General features: G+C 45.7%; 1 protein-coding gene across 1 annotated transcript in view; it reads left to right on the forward strand.

Moving 5' to 3' along the window:
- The first annotated feature begins 1,066 nt into the window (after positions 1-1,066).
- Positions 1,067-27,893, forward strand: part of EXT1 (exostosin glycosyltransferase 1) — a 272,968-nt gene continuing 246,141 nt past the window's right edge. Inside the window, exon 1 of the mRNA XM_081874224.1 lies at positions 1,067-3,370. Coding sequence (XP_081730350.1) covers positions 2,406-3,370 — 965 coding nt within the window. The 5' untranslated portion in view covers positions 1,067-2,405. The remainder of the gene's footprint in view (positions 3,371-27,893) is intronic.

Here is a 27,893-nt window from a genome sequence, read left to right on the forward strand (position 1 = left end):
AAGCGCTCCGGCAGCCCCAACTTGTTCATGCTTACTCAGAAGTAAACCCTCCGAACTCAGTGTGGGTCCGACTCCTAAATCGCTACCCTTAAAATTGCTACCTGGGCCTTCTGCTTAATCTGAGAGCAAACCACATTGGCCACCCAGCGCGATTTCAGCGGCAACCGCTCACCTCGCTGGGAGGAAGCAAGTCCCTCTGAGCACACGGGGGCTTACTCCCGAGTAGACCCGTTTAGCAGGCTTGCACCGTGGCTGTACACAGGTAGCATCGGGCTGCCGGTGCTGACTTAACGGTTCCGTGCACGGTTTTGCTCGGGAGCAAGCGCCGCCGAGGGTTTGATGGCAGGCTTCGGCGCGGCCCTACGAGACACGACCTGCAAGGAAACGCGGGCCAGCAACTCATCCCCGGAGCGCCGCCGTCTCGCAGCAATTGTTTCCAGCTGCTACGCCCTTCTCCCTCCCCCTCCTCTTGCTGACTCGGCTGGGATCTCCGCTGCCCCGAAGGCGAACCGGAGCGCGTCTTTCCCTCTTCCCGGGCACTCCCACCCTCAACAATCGCTAAACACGTTGGCGGTGCCCTAGGCAACCGGTTCTTGTTGCTGCCTGCACTGGGGCCGGGGTGGAGTTTTTGGGGGGTGGAGGGTTGTGGGTGCCGAATTCCCAGAGACTCGGATGGGTGTGCGCAAGTGTCCCCCCTCCATCCACACTTAGGGTCCTCCCTTTAAATCAGTGTCTCTTTCTGATTGCAGGATTGGAGGAGGGGGGGGGCAGGAGGGCAGGCCGTTTCCTCTTGCAGCCGGTATCCCCTCGAGCAAATCACCCCACGCACCCACCAAGCAAGAAAGCCACCGGGCACGCACCTTCCGAGAGGGGTGGGTATAGAAGGGGGGGGGGGAGGAGGAAGAGAAGCTTCCACGGCCATTGGGTCTACCGCAAAGCTGTATCCTCCGGCTCGAGGGGGGTTATGAATGGGTGCAGCGGAAGCACCTCCCCCTCCGGACGTGACGCCCAGCCAATCGGCGAGCGGGCTGCGTGGATGGATGAGGTCAGCGCCGTGGTGTCGGGGAATGGAATGTTGCAAGTGTAACATTCAGAACCGGGTAACGTTCGACGGTCGGAACTCCGCGGTCGGCAACGTTCGGAGAGGCGGGGGAGGCGGCGGTCAGCCTCCCTCCCTCCCTCCCAGCCAGCCAGCCAGCCCCTTTCCCTCCCGGAGGGGGGGCGCGCGCTCCTGTGCCATCGCCGCTCGCTGAAATGAATGGTTGAGAGGGGCGGGGGCTAGGAGGAGGAGGAGGAGGAGGAGGAGGCGGCCGCGAAGGCAAAGGAAGGAGGAGGAGAAGGAGGAGAAGAAGAAGAAACAGCAGCAGCAGCAGCAGCAGCAGCAGAGGCGGCGGCGGCGGGTCTTTTCTCTGGTTGGGGGAGATCGCCGAGCAGCCTGGAAGAGAGACTTCCCTCTCCTCCCTTCTCCTCCTCCCCGCGGAGCCGCTGCAAGGAAAGACGGCGAGAGAAATGCAGGGATTCGTCAGGTTACGGCGCTCGGGCTGGAAGATGTGAGCCTCGGATGGTGCTACGCCGCGAACCGGAGCCGGCTGCTTGCACAGGCTGCTGGTGATATACCGACTTGCTCGGAGAAAGCCGGGCGGCTCGGGGTGTGTTGGTGTGTCCGTGCGTCCGTCTGTCTCTCACCTCTCTCTCTCTCTCTCTTCCAGCGCCCCCCTCCCCCAGCGCTCCCCTTCCTATTTTGTGTGTTAGGAAAAGACATCCGAGGAATGTTGTGTGTGAGTTGAAGTTGCTGCTGCGGCTCTTGCACCTTGATCATCCGCAAACACCGGCTCCCTGTGTGTGTGTGAGAGGGAGGAAGAGAGAGCGAGAGGGCGGGACAAATTTCTCAATCTTGTAACAGCCGATTTGAGGGCGAAAAGGGGGACCTGGGCTGGGTGGTTTCATTTTCCCGGAGCGGGTGCCTTCTTCCTCTCTCCTCCTTGCATGAGAATTCCTAGCCCCACGCTCCCTCCTTTCCTCCCCTCCAAAGCCGGGCTGGGCGTGATTATTCTCTGCCTGCCCCTGCTTCTCTCAGTCCCTCTCTCCTTCTCCTTCTTCTCCTCTCTGTCTTCCCCCTTCTCTCTCCCTTTCCCTTCTCTCTCTCTCTCTCTCCCTTCCCCCCTCCCTCCCCAATCTCTATTGTGCGAGCCAAAGATGAAAGACCGGAGGGGAGAAAGTTAAAGAAATCGCCCACATGCGCTGCATCAGTCCGAGGCTTTGGGAAAGGAATAAAGAGGAGGTGGGAGAAGAGAGTTTAAAGTCTTTGCAGGCGGGAAGATGGCGGACTCAAGCTGAAAGTGTCGACTGGCAAACTTGGGCGATCTTTGTGTTTATTTACAATCCTCTCGACCCAGATAGGACACATGCAGGCCAAAAAACGCTACTTCATCCTGCTCTCAGCTGGCACTTTCGTCGTCCTGCTGTTCTACTTGGGAGGCTTGCAGTTCAGAGCATCCAGGAGCCAAAGCAGACGCGAGGCTCACAGTAGCAGGAATGGCTTGCAGCACAGCGGCGGCCCCGAGCACTACTGGCCCCGATTCCCGGACGCCCTGCGCCCCTTCGTCCCTTGGGAGCAGCTGGAGAACGAGGAGTACAACATGCACACTTCCCCTCGGCAGAAGCGCGACGCCAACGCCAGCGTCTACAAGGGCAAGAAGTGCCGCATGGAGTCCTGCTTCGACTTCGCCCTCTGCAAAAAGAACGGCTTCAAGGTGTACGTCTACCCTCAGCAGAAAGGGGAGAAGATCGCCGAGAGTTACCAAAACATCCTCGCCGCCATCGAAGGCTCCCGGTTTTATACTTCCGACCCCAGCCAAGCTTGCCTGTTTGTCCTCAGCCTGGATACCTTAGACAGGGACCAGCTGTCCCCCCAGTATGTGCACAACCTGCGGTCCAAGGTCCAGAACCTCCACTTGTGGAACAATGGTAGGAACCACTTAGTTTTTAATTTATATTCCGGCACGTGGCCCGACTACACTGAGGACGTGGGCTTCGACATTGGCCAGGCCATGCTAGCCAAAGCCAGCATCAGCACGGAAAACTTCCGCCCGAAGTTTGACGTCTCTATCCCGCTCTTTTCTAAGGATCACCCAAGGACAGGAGGGGAGAAGGGCTTCCTGAGGTTTAACACCATCCCTCCTCTCAGGAAGTACATGTTGGTGTTCAAGGGGAAAAGGTACCTGACTGGGATAGGGTCCGACACCAGGAATGCCTTATATCATGTCCATAATGGGGAGGATGTTGTCCTCTTGACCACCTGCAAGCACGGCAAAGACTGGCAGAAGCACAAGGACTCACGGTGCGATAGGGACAACGCGGAATATGAAAAGTAAGTGGCCGCTCTTGCTGTCTCTCTTCTTCTCTGTGCGTTAAAAGGTGGCCGCTTAATGGCTCTCTGCAAACCCCTTTAAAGTGCCACTGTTCGGGCCTGCTTCTTCTACAGAATTCCCCCGATTGGAAACAAGTTAAAAACTACAAGCAGGATAAATGGAAGTCTTTTAAAGTGTGAAATAGGAGGTGTGGGCCTACCAGGTTTATTTGCCCCCCTTGAGTTGGGTGGAGGCATTTAAATGACTTGAGAATTGCACCCCATTGGAAATCAGGATGAAAGCCTATGCACACTTGGGAGATTGCGATCCTGTGTGCGCTTTTAGCCCCGCTAAAAAACGTTGGTTTTATTGCAGAGTAAGCATGCATAAGATTGCATCATCGTACATATTGCTGAATTCTCCGGGGTTGGCTTCTGAATGTATAAGAAGTGTTCAAGGGGCATTTTCCTGGTTTTTTTGGGCTTCTTCTTGAGGTAAAAGTGTGCCAGGTCACAGCTTCATCTTGTAAGCTTCCTTGGTTCAGCTGCAGCTGAAGGTGGAGTGACCTGTGGTGTCCTAGTCAGCTGTGACCCATCCTGGGTAGAAATCGAACAAAGTTCATTGTAGCTTAGCTCCCTTATAGTTCTGCTCGCACAAAAGGCTTCTTTCTGTGTGGTGTCGATTTTCTTTTTAACCTTGATGGATAATGCCTAGAACAAAGTTCAGAGAAATCTGATGACTTGCTAAAACGCGTGGGCGTGAACATTTATTTAGATGGCTATGAGTTTGTTATGCAGCTGCAGAACTGATTCGGTTAATTTATGTGCTGGATGGATGCTCAGCCTTCACCTTTATTTTTCTTGCACAAAACAGCTGTGAAACCAGGGAACGTTGAGGTGTGTCCAGCTCCAAAACCTTTTGCATATTTCCATGTTGACAGCTGTTTCCAGCGGTGTAAATGTTTCCTGTGGTTCGTTTCCTGTGGTTTTTGTGTTCCATGTCTCCCCACCCCCCTACTTTTGATACGTTTAACTCCATGGGATGAATACCAATCTAGATAAGAAATATAAATTGCAAAGTAATATGGGTGGTACCTTCTGTTGGTTCATCAAGTAGTAGAGTAGATTTACAAGCTTTTGAGTTGTACAGAACCCTTTCTCCAGACCTAAAAAGAGACTCATTGCAGTTCATACACTTACCCAGGTGCGTCAATAATAGCAGGTGTAAACTGAGCTACTTCTGCATCCAAGCTCCTATTCCTAGTGTCTCTCTTCTCCAGTATAACTTGCAAGTTGTGAGTGTAACTTTTTGCATGAAGATGCTGTTAAGACAACAGAAATGGCCACTGTAGGGTTGTAGTGATAATGAGCCTGTTCGAAACTCATTAGTTAACTTTAAATGCTGACCACGTTTGTGCTTGCAGAGCTGAGATCCCTAAGTAAAAGCAGCTTGATTTCCATGTGAGAAACAAATGTGGAGGCATACTCCTTTTATTTAGACGTTGGTCCAAAATCAGGTTGTGTCAGGGATGGTTAGGGAGACTCGTAAAATCAGCGATACAAGTTGGAAGACTGCAACCGTTGTCAATTTGTAAGTCATAAATGGAAAAGTTTGAAAGCTTGATTAGGACTAGAAGAATGAACATTACTGGCTCCTGCAAGAGCAGCCAAATAAGGAACATCTGTACTGGCAGTGCACCTGATTCCTCCACGAGGGCCAATTCTGTTGGCTGTGTGCATAATGTGCATTTAGAGGTCATGGGAATATCATCCTGGTGATGCCCACGTATTTGCAAACCTTTGCAGCTCGCGCATAACTCAAGATCTTCTTCCTTGCATATTTGGGTGAGTGTGCAGGCACAAGTAAATAGGTCTCTTGAAGGAGGTGAGCGATGGAGAGAATGAGGTTTAAATGCCTGTAGGCTTTCAGGAATTTCTTTGTTTGGAATATGATCTACCACTCTGATGTTGCCAGCTGAGCTTAGTCTAACACTTCCATTCCTTTAAGTCTACCTGTTTGGGTTTGGTGTTAAGCTCCCCTTGGTTCATTTATGTTTAAAAGCACACTCTGCTTAAAAGGGTTGGCTCTTGGAGGTCTCGGTCCCTTGACTAAGGAATGCCACAAGTCCCAGCAACCGGGAAGGTCAGTGCAGGACTTTGTGCTGTCATTTTCCCCTGGGAGAAGATGCAAGGGTTCCATTTCCTCATTTTAGGCACCAAAAAATGCCCAGCTTTGTCTGAGGTAGAGCAGGGTCCTCTGTGGCTTTTTTTAAAGGCAGCCTAGGGATGTTGACTCGCGGTCTTTTAGAAAAGGTGGCTGTGATTACTTTTGCAAAATGCCATAAATAATGTTTACTTTGGAAAGGCGGCACCTGTGTGAGCATCTGTTGGCACCCCAAGAAATCACTCCAAGGCACAGATTCAGTGTGGATTTATCGAATTTTGCCATTACTGTGCAGAACCCTGTCTCTTCCCTGTCTCTCGCTCCCCCCACTATTCAAGTCGCGTCCATGCTTGGCTCTGCACATATAGTTTATGAAATCTGACAAGGCCACATCCTGGGGGAAGCATGACTTTCAGAATCCTGGCGGTATCTCTTTATAAGCACATTATATCTATTCTCATACATGTGATAGTTGTAGGAGATTGTCCTCTGTTAACTCTCTTTACCTTGAGGGGGAGAAAGAGGCGGCTTGCTTCCGAGAGAGAATGTGACAGTTCCAAAGACTTTCCCAAAACTGCCTCAAAAAAATCCTAGCCTTGCCTTCGATTTCGGCTGGAGACTAGGAGCCTCTGACCCTACAGATGTTCTTGGACCACAACTCCCAAGGCCATTGGCCATGTCGCCTGGGGGTGTTAGGATTCGGAGTCCAGAAACATCTGTCCTCCTATCCCTTGATCTAAATGTTGAGAGCTTTTTGGAAAGAACACATAAGCATAAATTCCTGGTGCATTAGCCTCTTCATGGCTGGTTTCTTAGGGCTTGCAAACAGCTGCTTGGAACCTCTGTGGGCAGAGGCAATGTATACCAGGGGCCAGAGATCGTAGAATTGCGGAGCTTGGATTTTTGAGGGTCATCACTGCTATTCAGGAATATTTTGCCCCATGTGGGGCTCAAACCCAGAGCCCTGAGATTAAGAGTCTCTTGCTCTTACTAACTGAGCTATTCAACACGAGAGCCATTACATCTGCCCTAAGATTCCACACAAATCTTGCTGTTGTGAGTAGAGTGCTAAATGATTTGGGCATCCAGTCCAGCAATTCTTAGTTCCTTTTGGCTTGTGCTGTTGAAGACGCACCATTCTCCAACTGAGGAATGGGCTACCTTGCCTCAACGCAGTTGGGTGAGGCCACTGTTCCTGTGCCTCCTAGTTTCACCTTGTGTTTGATATTGAATTTGCAGAGGAATTTACCTTTCCTTGTTTTCTGTGATGGACAGGACTGCAGGTACTCTGCAGGTGACCTGTTGGCCTGGCAATATTGATCCTGGCAAGGCAGACACTGAGTGGCTGAACAAGGGAAAGCAAGTGTAAACTTCACAATTAGATTCACTTCTCCTTTTCCCTTCTTAAAAAAGGGCTATTGTCTTGTGTTAGCAGAGTGAGATGGCAATCCTGGGCATGTCTACTCTGACGCAAGCCCCCTGGGATTAAATGTTTCTTAACTCTCAGGTAAGTGTGCGCAGGATTGTGACTTCAATGCACAATCCTCTGCACCTGGTTTACTCAGAAGGAAATCCCCATTACGTTCCATAGGCCTTCTTCCCAGGTAATTGGAGTAGACTTGTACCCTAAGTCTGCAATCTTGATTGTGTCTCCTTGGGGTTAAACCCCACTGAAATTGGACTCTGTGCAGGTAATTGTTTTTTGTTTGTTTTTAATAAACCTGGAAAGGATCGGGCTATAAATTATAATCTTTTGCAAAATCTGTTTGACTAGCAAATTGGAGGAAAAACCTAAGTGTAAAAGTTGATGGCCGTTAAATTCTGCCCAGAGAACTGTCCAGCACCCCACTTTTTCCCCATGTCTCTTCTGCCACCCCCAAATCTGTCCTAATAAGTCCCCAACATTTTTGCAATATGCTTAGTGAGTGTTTGACATGTTTTGGCTCAGTCTTCCCAAGTTCTATTAAGAAATCCATCTGCAGCACTGAACTAATTAATTTTCATCAAAGTTATGCATCTCAGCAGATAAAGCTGATGCCGACTAAAATGAATTGCATTATCTTGATTAGAATACTCGCAAACGGGATTTAAGGAGCGACTTGCACTCTCTGTGCGTATGCATCTAATATACATTATGTTAATACATATGCCTCTGTATCGCTTCTTTAGGTTTGTTTTTAGTGCCATTAATTCTGAATCATATAAATGCTTGGGTAGTGTGCTTTCTAATATGGGCCTAGGTGTTGCGTCTTGCTTTTTAATTTTTTTTTAGGCTGAAGAGAAGCAAATGGTCCGCTGCTTTTTGAACTGGGAGGGGAAGGAATTGGGTCTGGAAGATGCAGAGTCCTTGGCACATGTCCACTGAGCCCAATTTCCTATGCCAATGGTCCATGAAGCTGCAAGGTGGACTGTCCACTCTGTTTAAAAGAGAAAGATTGTGTATTACTCCGTATGTGTGCATATTAGTGGTGCATGTCTTCTTTCTCCTGTACACTAGGTATTTCACGATTGTGTGAACATGCAACTTCTCATGGCACCTGTGGAACTGATTCTGCAAAACTCAAAAATGCTTATTCTTGATAATATAAAAAAGATAAAGCACCCCTGGACGGTTAAGTCCAGCCAAAGGCGACTATGGGGTGTGACACTCATCTTGCGACGGTGGTGAGCTCCCGTTGCTCTGTCCCAGCTTCTGCCAACCTAGCAGTTTGAAAGCACACCAGCGCAAGGAGATAAATGGGTCCTGCTGCGGCAGGAAGATAAAAGGCGTTTCTGTGCGCTCTGGTTTCCGTCACGGTGTCCAGTTGCGCCAGATGCGGTTTAGTTCTGCTGGCCTCATGACCCGGAAGGCTGTCTGTAGACAAACATCGGCTCCCTCAGCCTGATGAGCGCTGCGCCCCATAGTTGCCTTGTTTATTCTTGGATGCCCCCACTGAGTGGAAGTGATTGCTGGCGAGGAAATGGTTTGGCGATGAGGATCCTCTTTCGAATGGCAAAATGTCAGAAAACAGGAGTAATTGAGGGGTCAGGTTTTTAATCGGCAAATCAAAAAGCAATGAAGGGTCGTCAGTTCTTCGGCATGGCAGCTGAAATCAATGGGTGCAGCTGCTTTGGCTGACTAAATATTATAATATAATGTTTATTAGATATGTTATAAGACGCAATAATGAAAGCATCAAACAACACTTTGTTCTGGATCCTAGTTTGATGCGGTTAATCACTAAAACCATATATTCATAACAGTGAGTAGCAAAACAGAAATCTTTAATTCTTATAGCAAAAGGTTTTGGCTTTGCCTTCATCCGGAGAAAATTGTGCTGTTTCCAAGGTGGCAGGTTTAGAGCTTGCAGATGGAGAGCTCAAAAGGTCTTTAATTGTGGAAGGAAAGTGATGTAGGTACTGTCCTTTAGGTTGAGGTCATGCGGTGTTAATGTGTAAATGCAAAAATCTTCCCCTTTTTGCTAACATTCTGTTGGCATCCCTAGAGCAATTACTGATTATAATAGTGACCCAGGAGTTTTCTGCAGGTGAGGCAGAGCAAGTTAAAAAGGACCCAGTGTTCCTGAGACCAGACTGATGGCGGAAGAGTGTTGCTAATGTTTAGGCTGAATTGTTTTCACGTGGGAATTCCTTGCACCAGGATCATTCGCTTGCACGTTGAAGGTGGAGCAACACTTGTGTCCAGGTACCCTTTGACTCATTTGTTGCCTTCAACTGCATGGGATTCAGCTGCAGAGAACTGGCGTCTTCCTTGCCACTTATGAATTGGGCCGGCAAGTCTATTTTGAGCCAATGCGCTGTTTTAAGATAAATAGCATCAAGCATTTACTTAACTTAATGGATGGGTGTTTGACGGCGAGCTGAAATCTGACTTCCTGAGGGTTTTCTCTGTTCATTATCTGCTTAGCAGCTTTACCAGGAATACCCAAGGAGTTGTCAGTGCAGGTAGGTAGGCAGCCGTCTCTGTAATAATAAGTGATTAATAGCTGCATGTTTATCTATGTAGTTAAAGCAGCATTTTCGGTATTGCTAAACAGACTATTTATTGTCTGCGTGTATGTATGTTTTGTCCATAGCCCGTAACTGTTTCTCTGTGTGGCAATGCAGGAGCTATCAGTTGCATCAGCTGTAGATTACTTCACATCACAAGGATTAATGAGCATAACCTTAAGTTATGTGTTGCTTGTCTATGAATGCATAATGTCTTAGGGAAAAGAAAAAAACATTCTCTCTCTAAAAAAAATAAAGTTATCCTTCCAGGCTAACTGGGGGTAGGGGGGAACCAGATGGTACTTTGCAATCATAGAAGGGCATTGTGATTTAGCGGAGTTGAAGCAATTCTTCCAATTCCCTTTTTTTGCCACCTGCAGTTCCTAATGCCCCGCCAAATCAGTTCCAGAGACTTGAGGGTCTATGGCAGGGATAGGTAAAGGTAAAGGTACCCCTGACCATTAGGTCCAGTCGTGACCGACTCTGGGCTTGCGGCGCTCATCTTGCTTTATTGGCCGAGGGTGCCGGCGTACAGCTTCCGGGTCATGTGGCCAGCATGACTAAGCTGCTTCTGGCGAACCAGAGCAGCGCACGGAAACACCGTTTACCTTCCCAATGGAGCGGTACCTATTTATCTACTTGCACTCTGACGTGCTTTCGAACTGCTAGGTAGATAGGAGCAGGGACCAAGCAACGGGAGCTCACCCCGTCACGGGGATTCAAACCGCCGACCTTTTGATCAACAAGTCCTAGGCTCTGTGGTTTAACCCACAGCGCCACCCGCATTCCTAGCAGGTATAGGAGGTGAGTGGATTTCAGGGGAAAGGGGGAATTGGTTGAAATCACACCCCCTCATCTTCTGACAGTGGGCATCTTTGCTAGATTTGCATCTTTCTATGTTAGTTGACTTTAACACATCAGCTCTGTAGTATTGTGTGTCTCTGTGTGCAGAGAGGGTCTTGGGTTCAGTCCCTTGGCTTCCAGCCAAAAGGTCCAGGTGACAGGAAAGACTGGAGGGATCCTACTGCCGGTCGGAACAAATAATATTGTGATAGCTGGGAAAACCGCCTAACCTGCTATGAGCACATTTCTACTAAAATTGTAGGTAAAATATTTCTTTGCACCAACTGAGGAGTGTGCTAGGTATAGGGTTTCATGGATCTTTATCTGATGAGGAACTTGGTTGCCTCTTGCAAATTTGCATAGGAACATAGGAGGAGCCTGTGTCTATGTAAAACATAGTTTTGTAAGGTCCTGATATCAATGTGCCTCTTTGTCGCTGCTATTCCTGGGTGCCGTTCTCTCTTCTCAGTTCTCCAGCAAATTGTTCTTTATTAAGCCTTGCCATTTCCCATAATGTCCAGTAGACCTTACGGTTCAAAGCAGAGTGAGTAGGAATTCCAGTGTGGAGTCATGAAAGCAGGCTTCTCTTGATGGAGGAATTCAAGGCAGAGGACGTGGCTGGCCGAGCAAGATTTGACATGTTTCGTGCGCAGAGAGAGAGAGGCAGAGAAATACACGGGAAGAAATTCCTGTTTTGCAAAGAGACCTTGATCCAATAAAAGGCTCTACCTGGCTGTGGATAATACGATTCAGGGGGGGGGGGAACCACATTGAGCATAAATATGCTTGTAGCAAGCTGCCCCCTCCCATTTTTCTTTTGAACAGGTGAAGATGCCCCTTTCTTTCCTTCCTCCTTCAAAAATGCATTTTAAAATGGTTGTAAAATAAACCAGGGATAGCATACGGAGCAGGCATTTTGGATATTTAATTATATCACGTCTTAACTCCAGTTCACCTCCCCTCATTGCATCTCGCTTGCTTTATAACTCTGATGTTCAGGCAATCTTTTTAGAGACCAAAGTTGCTCTTATTTTTCTGTTGTAGCAATCCCTCTCTGCTGCTTGTATTGATGTATTACGGTATTTTAATATTTTGTTGGAAGCCGCCCAGAGTGGCTGAGGAAGCCCAGCCAGATGGGCGGGGTATAAATAATAAATTATTATTATTATTACAGTGGTACCTCGTAAGACGAAAAACTCGCAAGACGAAAGAGTTTTTCGTTTTTTGAGTTGCTTTGCAAGATGAATTTCCCTATGGGCTTGCTTCGCAAGACGAAAACGTCTTGCAAGTTTGTTTCCTTTGTCTTGCAAGTTTGTTTCCTTTTTCTTAAAACCGTGCATTCAGGGGGTGCAGTTGCGAATTGACTTCGAGGAGCAACTCATAGCACGCAGTGTGGTAGCCTTTTTAGAGGTTTTTGAAGACTTTGGTGATTTTTGAAGCTTTTCCAAAATCCGTGCTTCGCAAGACGAAAAAATCGCAAGACGAAAAAACTCGCAGAACGAATTAATTTCATCTTGCGAGGTACCACTGTACTTGTTGAAGCTGTGGAGGTCGCAATGGGAGTTCAGCAGCAGAAGGCCTGCTGTGTCACAAGAATTATTCTAAATGCCACGCCTTCTATAGTTTGCCGTGAAATTGGGAAGAACTTTAGAGATTAGGCTCTGACTCACAGTGCTCATCCTTGAAAGCACCTTTCATCTGGGACTAGCGTGTAATACTTTAAAAAATTGTTGCATTTTCTTTGGTTGCGCCATCATTGCATGTCTTTAGGTGTCTGGCAAAAATAAATACCATATTTTTCGCTCTATAGGACGCCCCCCCGACCATAAGACGCACCTAGTTTTAGAAGGGGAGAACACGAAAAAAAACCTCTCCCTCTCTGCTCAGCGCCCCTTCAGTGAAGCGGCAGGAGGAATTGAGCCCCTTCCATTTCTCCTCCTGCTTCACTGAAGGGGCGCTGCGCAGGGAGGGAAAGCTACGCAGCACCTCTCCAGCAAAGCGAAGCCAGGAGAGCAAGAGGGATCGGTGTGCACTGACCCCTCCCGCTCTCCAGGCTTCAGCGAAAGCAACGCAAAGCCTCCGGAGCGTAGTGGGAGCGTTCCGGAGGCTTTGCGTTGCTTTCGCTGAAGCCATGGAGCCTGCATTCGCTCCATAAGACGCACACACATTTCCCCTTAATTTTTGGAGGGGAAAAAGTGCGTCTTATAGAGCGAAAAATACGGTAAATCCTCTTTGCCCAGGCCTTTGGCCATTAATTAATCTATGGCCTGTTAAATGTGTGTGTCCGCGCCACAGTGTACAGTTTCCAAAAAGGAATGTCTAGTTGTCATTTGGGGGCCAGGCGGCTCAAAGCTCATATTGTTCAACATGGCTCCCGTTGCTCGGTCCCTGCTCCTGCAAAGTGCAAGTAGATAAATAGGTAAGGAAGGTAAATGGCGTTTCCGTGCGCTGCTCTGGTGCGCTGCTCTGCTTCGCCAGAAGCGGCTTAGTCATGCTGGCCACATGACCCGGAAGCTGTACGCTGGCTCCCTCGGCCAATAAAGCGAGATGAGCGCCGCAACCCCAGAGTCTGTCACGATTGGACCTAATGGTCAGGGGTCCCTTTACCTTTACCTTTAAAGATATGTTATTGTTGTACACCGCCCTGGGATCTTTGGATAAAGGCCTGTATATAAATCTAATAAATAAACAAGCAATAAATGTTCTTTCTTGATAGGAAGATGATGCTTTGCACACACCTACTCTTGTTGATACCTAAAATTCCTCTGTGTGTGTGTGTGTGTGTGTGTGTGTGCATGAGATTGATCTTGTCAGCTTCTGCAGTGCCGTAAAAGCCTCAGGTGATGTATCAGCATGCACCTTTTTTAAAAGTCCTACCTCAGGTGTCATAGAAGTTATTAGAGTTTGAAAGGACCTCACAGGCAATCCAGTTGAGTCCTCTTATGATAGCAGGAAGTCCACTACAATAGCATTCCCCGTAAGTGGGCCATCCAGCCTCTGCTCAAAATCTCTATAAAAAAGAGATTTTGCAGCAGTCCTTCCCTATTCTTGTTTCTTGTTCTTTGAACCCCGTTGGTCTGGCCGAGTCTGTTGCAAAGACCACTTTCCCCTCTAAGCTGATAAGAGGAATTGCCGTGCGCGACTGATAAAATCATCCTTGTAAGGCAGCTAATAATAATCTATGCAGGGCTGAATTCGCTTGTTCAAACAAGTTTCCTTTTCTCTCTTATTCCCCCTCACCCCGCCCCTCTGTCCTTTTGAACAGTATCGGTAACACATAACGGCTTAAAAACTCTTCCGTAAGCAAATTTCCTGTTTGTTTATTTGTTTGTCTCATACTTTCTGTGCAATTGAATGGAACCGAATTAGCCCTGATTTGGTTGATTAGCTGGCTATGAAACAAAAGTATTGAGTGTGTTAAGAATGTCAATTGAGCAAGCTTCCAGATTGGATTGTATCTTTTTCTTTTTTTCCCATTTCCCCTACATAATTGTAACGGGTTATAATTATATGCTTGGATTTGTGCCTTTTGACACAGAGTTCACTATAAACCGCGATCATATGCAGGTTCCCATTGTATGCTTGCACCCAATTAAAAACCCATTTGAGTTCCTGGAATGTGTATGTGTCGAGCATTGATGTCTGCCGCTGATAACCTTCCCTCTTGCCGCTGCATAACTTGCTCTGCTTAGAATGAGTCTTCAGTTTCCTCTCCCAGCTCCTCCCATTAAATTGCAGTTGGTCATTGGAATGTGGACACAGATCAATGGCCCACGTTCTATTTTTGTTTCCTTTTGTTTGAGATACAATCTAAAGTCATTCAGAAATATTGCGCACGTTTTAGATCAGGAGACTTTTTATTTTGGTAGGTGGCTGAGCCTGATGGTCCGTTGCATGCAGATGTTCATTGCAAGCCCATTCATGTTTACCTGTAAATAAGTTGCTTTACACAGGTAAGCGTGCATCAGATTGCAGCTCTCATTCTTGGGCTGCAATCCTAAACAGCAGAGGTCTACAAATATTGTCTCGGCTTACAAACCAGCCTGTAGTTTTGCTCTCCCCATCAACCGGTCCCTGTGTCTTGGAGCTTTAGGGGAGACGAAGGATTTGATATCACTTGCTCTGGGGTGCTGCAAAAGGTTAGAAACAGGAAAGAGATTTGCTTCCTCCAAACTTTGGTGTGAGTGAGAGAAGGCTTTGCCTGTCCTGCAAAACTTGCGGAGATAAGAAACTTACAGGGGATCTTGCATTTCTTCTAATCTTATCAAAACCAGGGGAACGGGCCCTTAGCAAGTGGATTTGCTGCTGCCTGCGTAAATATGCTTGTTAAGCAGTAAATCTTACTGGAAATTAGGGGAGGCTTCAAAGTAAACACAAATACTTTCCGCTGCAGAAATGGAGCTTGGAACGTGTTCTGTCCATGTGGGGGTATAGATTTGCTTATCTCCATTCCATGTAATTTAAAGCAACATGCTTGTGACTTCTAAGAAGGTCGGTGTGGAGTGTGTTACAATTATTCTCTGCCATCTCTTTAAAAAAAATGTGGGGCACCAAATATCCCAGATTCAGCGCCAAGGAAACCTGAATTCCAGTACTGTAAAGTGGAATTGGGCACATAAATCAAGGCAAGCTTTTGCTTGATGGAGACAGATGATACCCCAACCTTGTTGAAGCTGTGTAGGTCTAAGCCAGGCACAGGCAAACATGACCCTCCAGATGTGTTTGGGACTACAACTCCCATCATCCCTAGCTAACAGGACCATTGGTCAGGGATGATGGGAATTGTAGTTCCAAAACATCTGGAGGGCCGAGTTTGCCTATGCCTGGTCTAAGTGAATGCTATTGTCCTGATGCTAAGCGTGGAGAAGAGGCCAAGGAGGTCACAGCAGCCTCTCTTTAGCGGACTGAGATGGCTCAGTTGGTAGAGCATGAGACTCTTAATCTTAGGTTCATGGGTTCGAGCCCCTTGTTGGGCAGAAGATTCCTGCATTGCAGGAGGTTGGACTGGACCATGGGTAGGCAAACTAAGGTCCAGGGGCTGGATCTGGCCCAATCGCCTTCTAAATCCGGCCTATGGACGGTCCGGGAATCAGCGTGTTTTTAGATGAGTAGAATGTGTGTTTTTATTTAAAATGCATCTCTGGGTTATTTGTGGGGCATAGGAATTCGTTCATTATTATTTTTCCCCAAAATATAGTCCGGCCCCCCGCAAGGTCTGAGGGACAGTGGACCGGCCCCCTGCTGAAAAAGTTTGCTGACCCCTGGACTAGACAATCCCCGTGGGCCCTTCCACTTCTACAATTCTATGATTCTGACAAAACTCAATAACATATGTTGTCCTCTCACTTGGAATACAAATGACCTTACCTGGGCAATCAGGCATTCAGAAAGATGCAATAAGTGCACCTGGAGGCCTCAGCTCCCACCCCCCACCCAGAGAAAGGCTTCTCTTTGGCTTTTGGCTTTTTTAAACATTTTTTTTTGCACCCACAGATAAACTGCAGCCACATTTGATAACAGTACCTGATTTACAGGTGCAGCCGAGGAATTTGATGTTTAGCTGTTGCAAAGTGCGCCATCCGAAATTGCACCCGATATCTTTTGCAGGTGCCAAATCGGAGCCTGCCTCTCCAAATCAAACTCATTATTTGAAGATGAAGGGGAGAACAGTTCTGGGTTTTGCAGCAGGGATTTTGCACTTCAGAAGGCAAAAAATGCTTTGCTTTCTTTCCACAGAGGCAGCCCATATGCGATGCTCTTTCTTTGTGTCTTTGATTTGCCATACAGTGTTATACGGGTGCTGGTGGGTGAGGTATTTTCTTTAATAATAATAATAATAATAATAATAATAATAATAATATCAATTTGCCTAAGCCAAGTAGGAAAATATAATTATAGGATTTGTTTTGGGTGGTGCCATTTATTTGGATTCCCCTTAAAAGGGGAATAATGCATTTTCATTTTCAGTTTACTACTTTGGGAATGGCCTGAGTGGGGCAGGGAGATGGTGGCCATCAAAATCCTGTATTCAGAAGAAGAACAATAAGGAGCCTGATAGCATCTGATATGGCAAATAGTCGCTGAAAATTAATATAAGCATGTGGATCATAATGAAAGACACGAGACTCATTATGAGTGTAAGAAAACCTGTTTCTAACTCTTATTAATTGTCAGATTCTCTTAGCCTTTGTGGTAGCAAATTAAGTAAAACTCTTGGTGTGCCCACGGTATGAATACTAAAACAATTCTTGTAAGAGATTGGAGGAAGATTAGCAGAGCGATTAGGGGGATCAGGTGGTCCGAGGGATGCTTTTGAGAGGGAGGAGTGAAACCCCCTTGGGTCACTTGAGCTGTGATGCTACACTTGCTTACCTAGGAGTAAATCAAGGGCTGTTTTCTATGCAGATATATGGAGATAGAATAATTTGGCTCTCATCCATGTGCCTGCAAACAACCTCCGTTCAAAAATGGTGTTCTGTGTTGGAGACACAGCAATCAGAAAAAGAATATATATGGTGGCATTTTGACCTATGACAAATGTTCTCACATGAGGATAATGGTGTCCAGTTCACATACCATTGGGCTGCTAATCATGTGCTAAAGGAGTGGAGATGCCCTCTTTCTCTTGGTTGCTTTTGGAGCAGGATGAGCACGGTCTTGGCCGGGGAGGGTGGGGTATAAATAAAAATTATTATTATTATTATTATTATTATTATTATTATTATTAATACCCTGCCCATCTGGCTGGGTTTCCCCAGCCACTCTGGGCGGCTTCCAACAAAACACTAAGATACAATAACCTATTAAACATTAAAAGCTTCCCTAATAATAATAATAAATTTTATTTATACCCCGCCCTCCCCGGCCAAGCCCGGGTTCCGGGCAGCTAAAACCAGGTATAAAAACAATTGATTGAAATACAACTTAAAAAACAAGATTAAAATGCAACATTAAAATGCAGCCTCATTTCAGTAGAATCTCAAATCAAAAACTTTTGGGGGAATGAAAATGTCTTTAACAAGGCTAACTATCCAGACTGGTCCTACGTGGGCCAGGAAAAAGCCAGGGAAGTCCCCAAATAGGAGTTCCATCACAGAAGGAGAAAGGAGAAAGGAAGAAAGAAAAGAATTATGTGCAGGCCTTTACGATTTCCCCTCTCCTTTTTATTCCTTTACCGGAGGGACCATGAGCCTTGACTCTATGCACCAAGTTGCGTCTTCTTGGGATTAGCAGAGAAGATGGGGCTCACACCTTTTCAAGCACCCAAGCAGGAATGCCAAGTCAGTTTGGGTGCTAGTGATCCATTGTCACAGATTGCCGGTGCAGATGTGATATTGTCTGTTCGCCTAACCATGATTGGGAATCCTCCGAGGACTGGTCTGTTTTCCCTTCCTCTTCTTTGGCAGGCTGCCATTTCTCTCCCCCCTGCCCCATTTCCAGTTTCGGAGGTAACGTTGGCTTTGCACTCAAAGTGGCGTTGTGCTTCCCTCAACTGTACAGTGGTTCCTCGGGTTACAGACGCTTCAGGTTACAGACTCCGCTAACCCAGAAATAGTACCTTGGGTTAAGAACTTTGCTTTAGGATGAGAACAGAAATCGTGTGGCGGCAGCGGGAGGCCCCATTAGCTAAAGTGGTACCTCAGGTAGTTTCAGGTTAAGAACAGCTGTGTCCAAGGGAACTATAGGGAGAGAGGGAAATCTGTCTCTACCTTGGAATATAAATAAGTGTAGAGCGAGCGAGCAGAATATAGTACTGGAGAATTCAGCTTCCTGAGAATCTCTGGTTTAATTTTTTATCAGAATTTCCAGTCTTTTATGGCTGTGAAGATTACGCTTGAAAGTGTGCTGCTTGAATTCTTAGAAGTCAAAGAGAAGAAGGGATTTCCAGTAGTTGGTTGGGAAGAGGGCTGCAGTGTCCAGTCCCCCTTCCACTTCTGATTGCAGGACCAGAGTATATTATACATTGTACAGTAGTAAAAAATAAATGCAGAGCAAATGTATGCAAAGAAAGAAGAATTGTGCACACTTTGGACTAATGTTCACAGCCTACCAAAAGGGCAGGATCCAGCTTTTCTGTGTGCAGAACTTTGAAAAAAGAATAACTCTGTGTACCTGCAGCCCTTTCTTTTCTTAGTAAAGGTAAAGGGACCCCTGACCATTAGGTCCAGTCGTGGCCGACTCTGGGGTTGCGACGCTCATCTCGCTTTATTGGCCGAGGGAGCCGGCGTACAGCTTCCGGGTCATGTGGCCAGCATGACTAAGCCGCTTCTGGCGAACCAGAGCAGCGCACGGAAACACCGTTTACCTTCCCGCCGGAGCGGTACCTATTTATCTACTTGCACTTTGACGTGCTTTCGAACTGCTAGGTTGGCAGGAGCAACGGGAGCTCACCCCGTCGTGGGGATTCGAAGCACCGACCTTCTGATCAGCAAGTCCTAGGCTCTGTGGTTTAACCCATAGTGCCACCCGTGTCCCTTTCTTTTCTTAAGGTGTGCTATATATTCATGGTTAAACTGGGTAGCCCTGGATTTCCAAGGGCACACCATTTAGGACCACTCTAGAGATGCTTTGTTGCAAGTGGGTACCTTCTTCCCAGGCATTCCCTCCTTCCCCCCAATTTTTTAATAGGATACCATTTGGGCTGCTTCCATTTGGGCTGCTTCTCCCTTGTTACTCTGATCTGTTTCCTTTCCAATTTCACTCTCTGAATCTCTCCATCAGGTTGACATTTTACAGCTTTCAGTTGCCTGTCATTTTTCTTTCTACTTCCTTTCTTTTTTCGCCTTCTGTTGCTGTTCCAGCATCTCAGTGCCGAGATGGTGGGAAAAAAGAAGGCGTCTGCATCGAGTTTGTGCACAGCAGTTTGCACTTTAAACTACTTTTACTGCCTTGCTCTAAGAAGAGGAGTTTGGATTTGATATCCTGCTTTATCACTACCCTAAGGAGTCTCAAAGCAGCTTAACAATCTCCTTTCCCTTCCTCCCCCACAACAAACACTCTGTGAGGTGAGTGGGGCTGAGAGACTTCAGAAAAGTGTGACCGGCCCAAGGTCACCCAGCAGCTGCATCTGGAGGAGTGGGGACGCGAACCCGGTTCACCAGATTACGAGTCCACCACTCTTAACCACTACACCACACAGGTCTAAGGGTCCAAGTGGGTTCAAATATATCATTGTGAGGAACCTGTATTCCTCCATATCTTGATGGGCTCCAACTCCCATTAGCCCCAGCTAGCATGGCCAGCTGGCAGGAATCATGAAGGTTGTAGTCCGAAACAGCTGGTGAGCTGCAGCTTCCCCATCCCTGCAATATAGCCTTGTTTTTCTGCGGAAATATGAGAGTCCCCATCAGTATTGGCATTCCACCGGCTTAGACAAGCATTCCCCTCAACTTGAATTTTCTGATCTTATTGTTTTCAATTTATCTTTTTAACTGTTTTCACTGTTATGCCTTTTAATGGGCTTGTTTAATTATTTTATTCACGGATGTTTCTAATGTTTTGATGGAGTTCTTTTATTGTGCGTTTTAATTATGTGTCGATATGTTGCAACTGATTTCATTCATGTAAATCACTTAGAGGTCATTTGGGAATGTAAGTGGTACATAAATTGATAGGTGATGACGATGACAATAATAATATCACAGAAGCACCATGGGATGGTTTATTTAATTAATTTATTTGGAATGTTTGTGCCCAATCTTACCTCCATAAAAAAAAAGCTCAGGGGTAGCTAATGGCAAATCAAATCATATAGGAACAATTTAAAAGTATCAATTACAAAAAGCGCCAGAATAGCAGTAGAAAAACAATACTCAACAAAAACGCGCCACCACCAGCAATAAAAGTTATTTAAAAAAAGCAGAGATAATTAAAACCAATACAATAGAGCAAACATCTACAAAACAAAAGGCTCATTGGAGAGGAAAGCTTTTATTAGCTTGTGGAAGGTCTCGTGCGCAATGTAGAGAAAATGGGGCAGAGTCTAATTTTTCTCCTCTTAATACCTAGAACCCAGGTCTGTCTAACAAAGCTGAATATTGGAAGAGAGACAGAAGAAGGTCATAGTGGTGACCACCAACTTAAATGACTTTAAAGGAGAATTGGACCAATACTTGGAGGATGAGGCTATGCTCTACCAGCTGTGGGAGGTAGTATTCTGTACCAGCTGCTGGAAATCACAAGTGCTGTTACACGCAGGTCCTTCTTACAGTCTTCTCTGAGAACAGCATGCTGGACTAGATGGGCTGTTGGCCCTGATCCAGGAGGGCTGCTCATACATTCTTATCACTGGCTAATTTGTAGTAGATCTGCAAGGGTTTCTTCCTCCCCATTGTTTAGAAATGGCAACCACTGTATTTGCTTGGTCTGTATGTCATCAGGGCTCCCCCAGCTGTAAATAAGCTACGCTTGTTTTACTGGTCCAGCAACAAAGGGGTCCTTCTCATTCCTATTTTTGGAATGTGTCCATCTGGGTCCATTAAGTTCTCTCCTAGGTCATTTAAGTATAGACAAAACAATGTGGGGGCCAAAATACAACCCTGTCTCACCCCCCTAGTCATCTCAATGCTGTTCAATAGCTGTCCCTGTTGACCGCATCGGACCTGCAGTTTGGTTCCATTGTACAGAAAGAGAAGCCTGGACCGTAATAAAGATGGTTGTTGTTGCTGCTGCTGTTGTTTTACTGGAGTAGAGTTCCTGGGAGTGGAACTTTGAACTGGAGAAAGGGATTTTTGTGTGTGTTTTTTACTGATTGTTCTTTCCTCCTGAAACCCCTGTGTTTGGGGAAGCCAAGCCTCTGGAACAATGTGGGAGTTGGGGCAGGGAAAAGGGAGAAGCTGAAGATTGCCTCTCTCATCACATCCTCTGCTAACTTGAGTGTCTGCTGGAGGTCTGACACCTCTGGGTATAGGGCGGTATATAAATTCAATAATCATACTATTACAGTCATACCTCATGTTACGTTTGCTTCATGTTACGTTTTTTCAGGTTGCGTCCTGCGGCGACCTGGAAGTACCAGAAAGGGTTACTTCCGGGTTTCGCTGCTTGCACATGCGCACAAGCGCCAAATCGCACCGCGCACCTACGCCGATGTGCCGCTTCAGGTTGTGGGCTTTTTAGGTTGCGAACGGGCCTCCGAAACGGATCCCGTTCGCAACAAGAGGTACCACTGTAATAATGTTAGTCTCCTGTTTGTGGAAGGGCCACTTTGGATCCACCACTATAAAACATAAACAACAAATAGTTTTTCCTTCTCGATGTGGGATGGCCCCCCCACACCTCCTGGTGGTTCACCACTCAAAAATCTGGATGGCCTTTGTTAGTATGACAACTGGATGACAGAGTTAGCAGTTGTGGCTGTCGCATTTTCAGACACATGTCCACAACCATCAGGGCTGAAAACATTTTCTTTTTAAGTGTCAGTGGGGGAATTCTGAGAGACGGTCCTAATGAGAACTTCTGGCCACGGAACTGAGCTGTGGGCATTGCATGTTGCCCCCTCCAGCTGAGGATATAGGAAAGAGGACTGTGGCAGTCTTTTATTGTCCTTACACATGTCTTTGTTTTCTTCCTGGGCCATTAAAAAAATAGGCGGACGGAAGATGAGGTTGATTTTACTTGCATAAGAATAAGATGTGCCAGACAATGGGCAGGCCAATAAACTGGGTCTGCATCCTCTTCCAGACCAAGGAATTCTTAAAACAAAATGTGCCTTGGTTCTTTTTCCCTCTAAGGTAGTGAGTGACATTACCAGGCTCTGTTGTTCCTTTTCTTTGATCTTTAAGGAAAGTCACGGCTTGCTTAATGTGTGCAGTTTTGATTCTGGTCACATTGCTTTCCTTTCTGTGAGCATTTCCCCACCTGATCTTTTAGAGTTAGCCAACCACTGCAAACCCCGTTTTTTCTAAAGCCAAGCCATGGACCCCCTACTTTTGAAAACGCTGATATCTCTGTGGCAGTTCATAGAATCATAGAATTGGGGAGCTGGATGGGATCCCAATGGTCATCTGGTCCAACCCCCTGCAATGCAGGAATATGCTGGGTTGTGTTTTTTTTTTTTAAAAAAATACTTTTTATTAAACGTTTCTTAGTTTACAAAAATACGTGCATTGTCTCTTTTTCCAAGTTGTGTTTTCTACAGATCAGTTTCATTTCTTTTGAGACATTAGTGTTGCATGCAGTATTAGGTTGGGAAGAAGGTTGGAGGGGGGTTGGATGGCAATGCTTCTATTTTTCTACTTAGTGTATGTGTGGGGTTTTGTGTCGGCGTCACTTGTGTGGCTTCTCTTCCTATTTGCTTGTTGCATTTCCTTGGTGGTGAGAGACGCTGGAGGTGGCCTAGGGTCGGCTGCAGTGAGATTTGTTTGTGTGTGTGAGGGAGCGGATTTTTGAGTCAGGTTAGCCATATTAATTCGTATGCTCTTGGCGGATTCTTGTTGGGCTGTGTATGTGATAAGGGGAACCATACTGGTGTGAAGGCATGTTCTTCTATTTGTCCCCCTGTCAGTTTCAAGGTCAGTTTTTCTTGTAAGGCCATTTCCCATACTATTTGGTACAATTGGTCCATGTTTACTCCTGACAGGTCTCTTCAGGGTTTGACTATAATGCTTCTGGCTGCTGAGAATAGGATGAATATGCAATTTTTGTTGTGCGAATGGTGCCACTATACCCTCCCACATGTCCTGGCACAAAAACTGGGATGTGCGTCTTCGGGCTGCACTCCAGTGTGAGTTATGTGGCCCGTGGGAAATCACGGCACCTAGAAATGTGTGCTTTTGGATGTCGTGATCTCATGCATGATGTGTGTCTGGGCGCAATCTCACGTGTTTTGAGGCACTGTGAGAGCGGTAAAGGTAAAGGTAAAGGGACCCGTGACCATTAGGTCCAGTCGTGGCTGACTCTGGGGTTGCGGCGCTCATCTCGCTTTATTGGCTGAGGGAGCCGGCGTACAGTTTCCGGGTCATGTGGCCAGCATGACTAAGCCGCTTCTGGCGAACCAGAGCAGTGCATGGAAATGCCGTTTCCCTTCCCGCTGGAGCGGTACCTATTTATCTACTTGCACTTTGAGGTGCTTTTGAACTGCTAGTTGGGCAGGAGCAGGGACCGAGCAACGGGAGCTCAACCCGTCGCGGGGATTTGAACCGCCAACCTTCTGATCGGCAATCCCTAGGCTCTGTGTTTTAACCCACAGCGCCACCTGTGTCCCTAACTGTGAGAGCACCGCCCCCCAAAATGAGATGTCCTGGACACTTGATGAGTATGTGCTGTGGACCACCTGGGCGGGTTCCTTGGACCCCCTGAGATCCGCGGACCAACAATTGGGAACTACTGTTCTAGATAACAGAACTTCAGACCCTGGTGGGTTCTGGACCTGAGACTTGTAGAGACCAGCCAGCCAAACATAGGCTGAAGCAGATCATGTGCTCTTTATTGACCTTTTATAAGAGCTTCCAGGTCAGGCTTGAATTTTGACCTGAGCATCAGTGAGATGCTGCTTTTGTTGTTGTTGCTGCTGCTGCTGCTGCAATGAGACTGTTTCTGTCTTGGCTTTCCAACCCCAGCTTGACTTCTGAAGAGACTGGCAGAATTCTTGTTTTCCCTGCAAAATGACCCCCAAATAAACATAAACCCTGTAAACGAACTCGTCCAAGAGCACAGCAGTAACAGGCTGGCAGAACAGCATTAGGGGAGAGGGAATAGTCCGCAGTTACAGTTGGATAAATTTACTTCCTACCTGCTGCTTTCAAACAGTGCTCATTTTTATGCGCTCGTCACATATAGCATTTAATGAAAAGCAGTACTGCTTGAAACAGGGAGCTTCCAGAGATTTCTTTCTTTCTCTCTCTCTCTCTCTCTCTCTCTCTCTCTCTCTCTCTCTCTCTCTCTCTTTTACTTCACCCCTCTGCTCTTCCAGTGAATAAAACAAACAGGCATCTGGCACTTGTTTTCTGCTAACACAATCCTCGTCAAAGGAAGACTGGTAGAACATAATTTTCTGTTATGGGGTGTGTGCATTTTTTATTCCTCCCGTGCAATGAAAGGTTCCACCTCTTCAGGCTTCCTCCCATTTTCTTCTAAGAAACGCCTTCCTGAAGCACTAGAAAATCAGTAACGAAGATGCGTTTTGCCAATATTTTGATTATATTGATTGATTGATTGTGTGGCTTTGAATAAACACTCACAAACTTTTTATTGATAATAATCAGCTAAATAGTTTGAGGATCTATACAACTGTGTAACATGCAGAAAACAGCATTTTTAGAGAAATCAAAGAGGGAGGAAAAATGGGGAAATACGGATGATATGTTTCTGAATAATACGTTTCGTTTTAATTTTGAATAAAAAAGTTTTTTAAAAAATGATTGTGTGTGTGTGTGTGAGAGAGAGAGAGAGAGAGAGAAAGAGAGAGAGAGAAAAAGAAAATAAATACGTGCTGGGTATTTAAATAGTTGACACTGAGAAAAAGCGATTTAATTCTTATAGTAGGCCTAGTGTTTGAAATTAGCCAGGCGCCAGGTGCATTCTGCACCTGGCTATCAACCACTTGTGACCAAGTGTAGATGCCTGAGCGCCAGGATGGAGCCTGACATCTTCTCACATGCAAATATCACATCCTGTAGAATTCCGTCAGCGATATTTTATCTTCACAATCAGAACCAAAATGCTTTTTCTGTGCAAGCTGAGAAGAAGCAGTCACCATTAAGAAAGAGAGGTCAGAATAGGACAATATATATGTGAATTGTCCCTGGATCAAGGGACTTTTCTTCTTTATGTTCTCAAAGTTCTCAGCCTAGCTCAAGGTTGTGATCTGAACTAGCCAGATGTTTAACGGAGAATCAATCCCAGTCGGTCCATCATGTGAAAAATAGGACCTTAGAGCCATCTTGCCCCTAAAAAGCAAGTCGACTTTCTACTTTGGTGACTGTAACCTTGGTTTAAGGAGACATTTGGTGCCTAGCTTATATATATCTGAGTTTCTAACAGTGAGTAGACCCATTTTTTAATTTATTTTTTTAGCCCACCTTTTTTCTTCCAAGGATCTCAAGGTGGTGAAAATGGTTCTTCGACTATTTCATCCTCACAACAAGCCTGTGACGTAGGTTAGGCTAAGGGATGGTGACTAGCCCAAGGTCACCCAATAGTCAAACAAACATGGGATGTAAAACAAACATGGGATGTAAACCGCTTAGAGCTTTTATTGCAATCAAGCGCTGCATATATAAACATTGCAACATAAATAAATAAAAATGATACACGAGATACTTTTTGCATGGATAATAAGGGTGCTTGCAAAACTCCATCTGGACTCTGTAAAAATATATGGGTGTCAATCAATATATCCAGTTTGGGACGCACACATTTATGGGAGCAGGCTTAGTTCTTGCGAGCAACACGGCTTACAAATTCCACTTTGCATTTGCGCAACATCCATTTGTGGCTTTGCCAGGCTCCCCTTGGTATAAACTTGTGGCGTTGTGTTCTGCATGGATTTACAGTTGGGATTTTGTTAAAGCACAAGGCTTACTTTCCTTTACCTCTAGGAGCACATAACCATGTGTTTCCTGCTAGGTTTTCACTATCTGCCAAACGCCTGTACTGTTTATCTGCAAGGTCCTGTTAGTTAGTGTGCTATTAAAATCTTGCATTTTCCTTAATTACCCACCACTCCTTTAAAAACTTACTCTTCTTTAAACATCTGACCCTACTCTGGTGTCAGATGTTTAAAGCTGTAATCTAAAGCTTTCCTTACTACGGGTAAATCCAAGCCGGCCAGAATGCTCAGGTGTGGGGAACAATGCAAGTCTTTGTTGGGCTGGTGATGGAGGAAGAAATGTGTGTCAGAAAATTAACAAATACCTGCCTCTTGTTGCAGCAGAAGTGAAGGGATGATTTTTTTAAAAAAACAACAACAACATTCTTTTATAACTTTAGCACAGCATGCTACAGTATTTTTTTAAAAAAATCCAGTTAGCTGTTACATCACAAATAGGATCAATTCTCTCTGACCTCTGTCATTAACTTGCTGATGTTGCTGTATTTGTAAGTTGCCAAGATCCATTAGTTTTTTCTGATTTATATGTTAATGGAAATAATATATCTGTCGTCCAAATGCTGATTGCATTCCCCCTCTGCTCTTGAACAAATATTGTAGTTTGTTGCAGTCTTTCAGGTACCTATTAAAATTAGTATTAGCCAAATGATCTTTGTGGAGTTTGTCTTCTTTTAACAGTTAAAAAGGAAAGAATGCTCTAACAGCCTAATTGATTTATTTTTGACCTGGATTGGACGTATGACTGATCAGGAATTGGCCATTTGATTGCTCCAGATATAATTTATTTTAATGATATACCTTGCTGCTCTTCCAGGAATCTTACAGTTGTGAGATATATATATATATATATCTCTCTCTCTCGCAGAATCATAGAGCTGGAAGGGGACCACAAGAATCATCTAGTCCAACCCCCTGCAAAGCAAATATCTTTTTGCCCAACACGGGGATTCAAACCCATGACTCTGAGATTAAGAGTCTTATGCTCTACCCAACTGAGCTATCCTTCACAATTGTGGATCTCTCTTGGTCTCCCATTTGGGAACTATTCAGTGCAGCCTTCCCTATAGTTTTGGTAGGGGGGACCGTTTCCATGCTCCTTCGTAAGGCATATTCTCATTTACGGTTCACTGTTGTATAACAAAATGATTACAAATTGCTGTGCCGCACTGTGGAACTGAAGAACCTTTAAAATAATGAGATGGTTATTAACATTGGCCAGGATCCAAGATCTTTGACTGTTGCAAAGGTGTGCGCGGATCCAGGAAGGTTTTCATGCCACCCAATTAAAGACACCATATTGATAATGAGATATAATCAATTAGATCTGCATAGATGTGCCTAGGTTGGGGTTTTTCCCCCCACTCCACCCCACCCCCCTTTAAAAAAAGGACTGTGTATATATTGCAGTAGATATCATATTTGAGTTATTTCTGTCTGTGTGAGAGCTAAGGGTGATCACCTTTTCCCAATATGGTGCTTGTCGTGTTTATATTAAAAAAACACCTGTTTTTTAAAAATGTCCTGCTGAATGCCATTTAACCAACTAAACGTTTTTACCTAATGGCAGTGCAACGGACTCCCTTGGGAGGTCTTGGAGCTTCCTTCCTTCAAGATTTTAAAGCAGAAGTCATGGATGCTCTAGGTTAGATTCCTGCATTGCAAGAAGGTTGGACTAGATGTTGTGTGTCATACAGCTTTACAGTTGTATGATTCTATAACTGTATGCTATTATTTGTGTGAAATAATGTCCTGCTGAATGCCATTTAACCAACTAAACGTTTTTACCTAATGGCAGTGCAACGGACTCCCTTGGGAGGTCTTGGAGCTTCCTTCCTTCAAGATTTTAAAGCAGAAGTCATGGATGCTCTAGGTTAGATTCCTGCATTGCAAGAAGGTTGGACTAGATGTTGTGTGTCATACAGCTTTACAGTTGTATGATTCTATAACTGTATGCTATTATTTGTGTGAAACAACATAGCCCTTCTGGTTTCTTGTTT

This window comes from Podarcis erhardii (genome assembly GCF_964252035.2).
Source record: "Podarcis erhardii genome assembly, chromosome: 8".
Taxonomy (NCBI): Eukaryota; Metazoa; Chordata; class Lepidosauria; order Squamata; family Lacertidae; genus Podarcis; species Podarcis erhardii.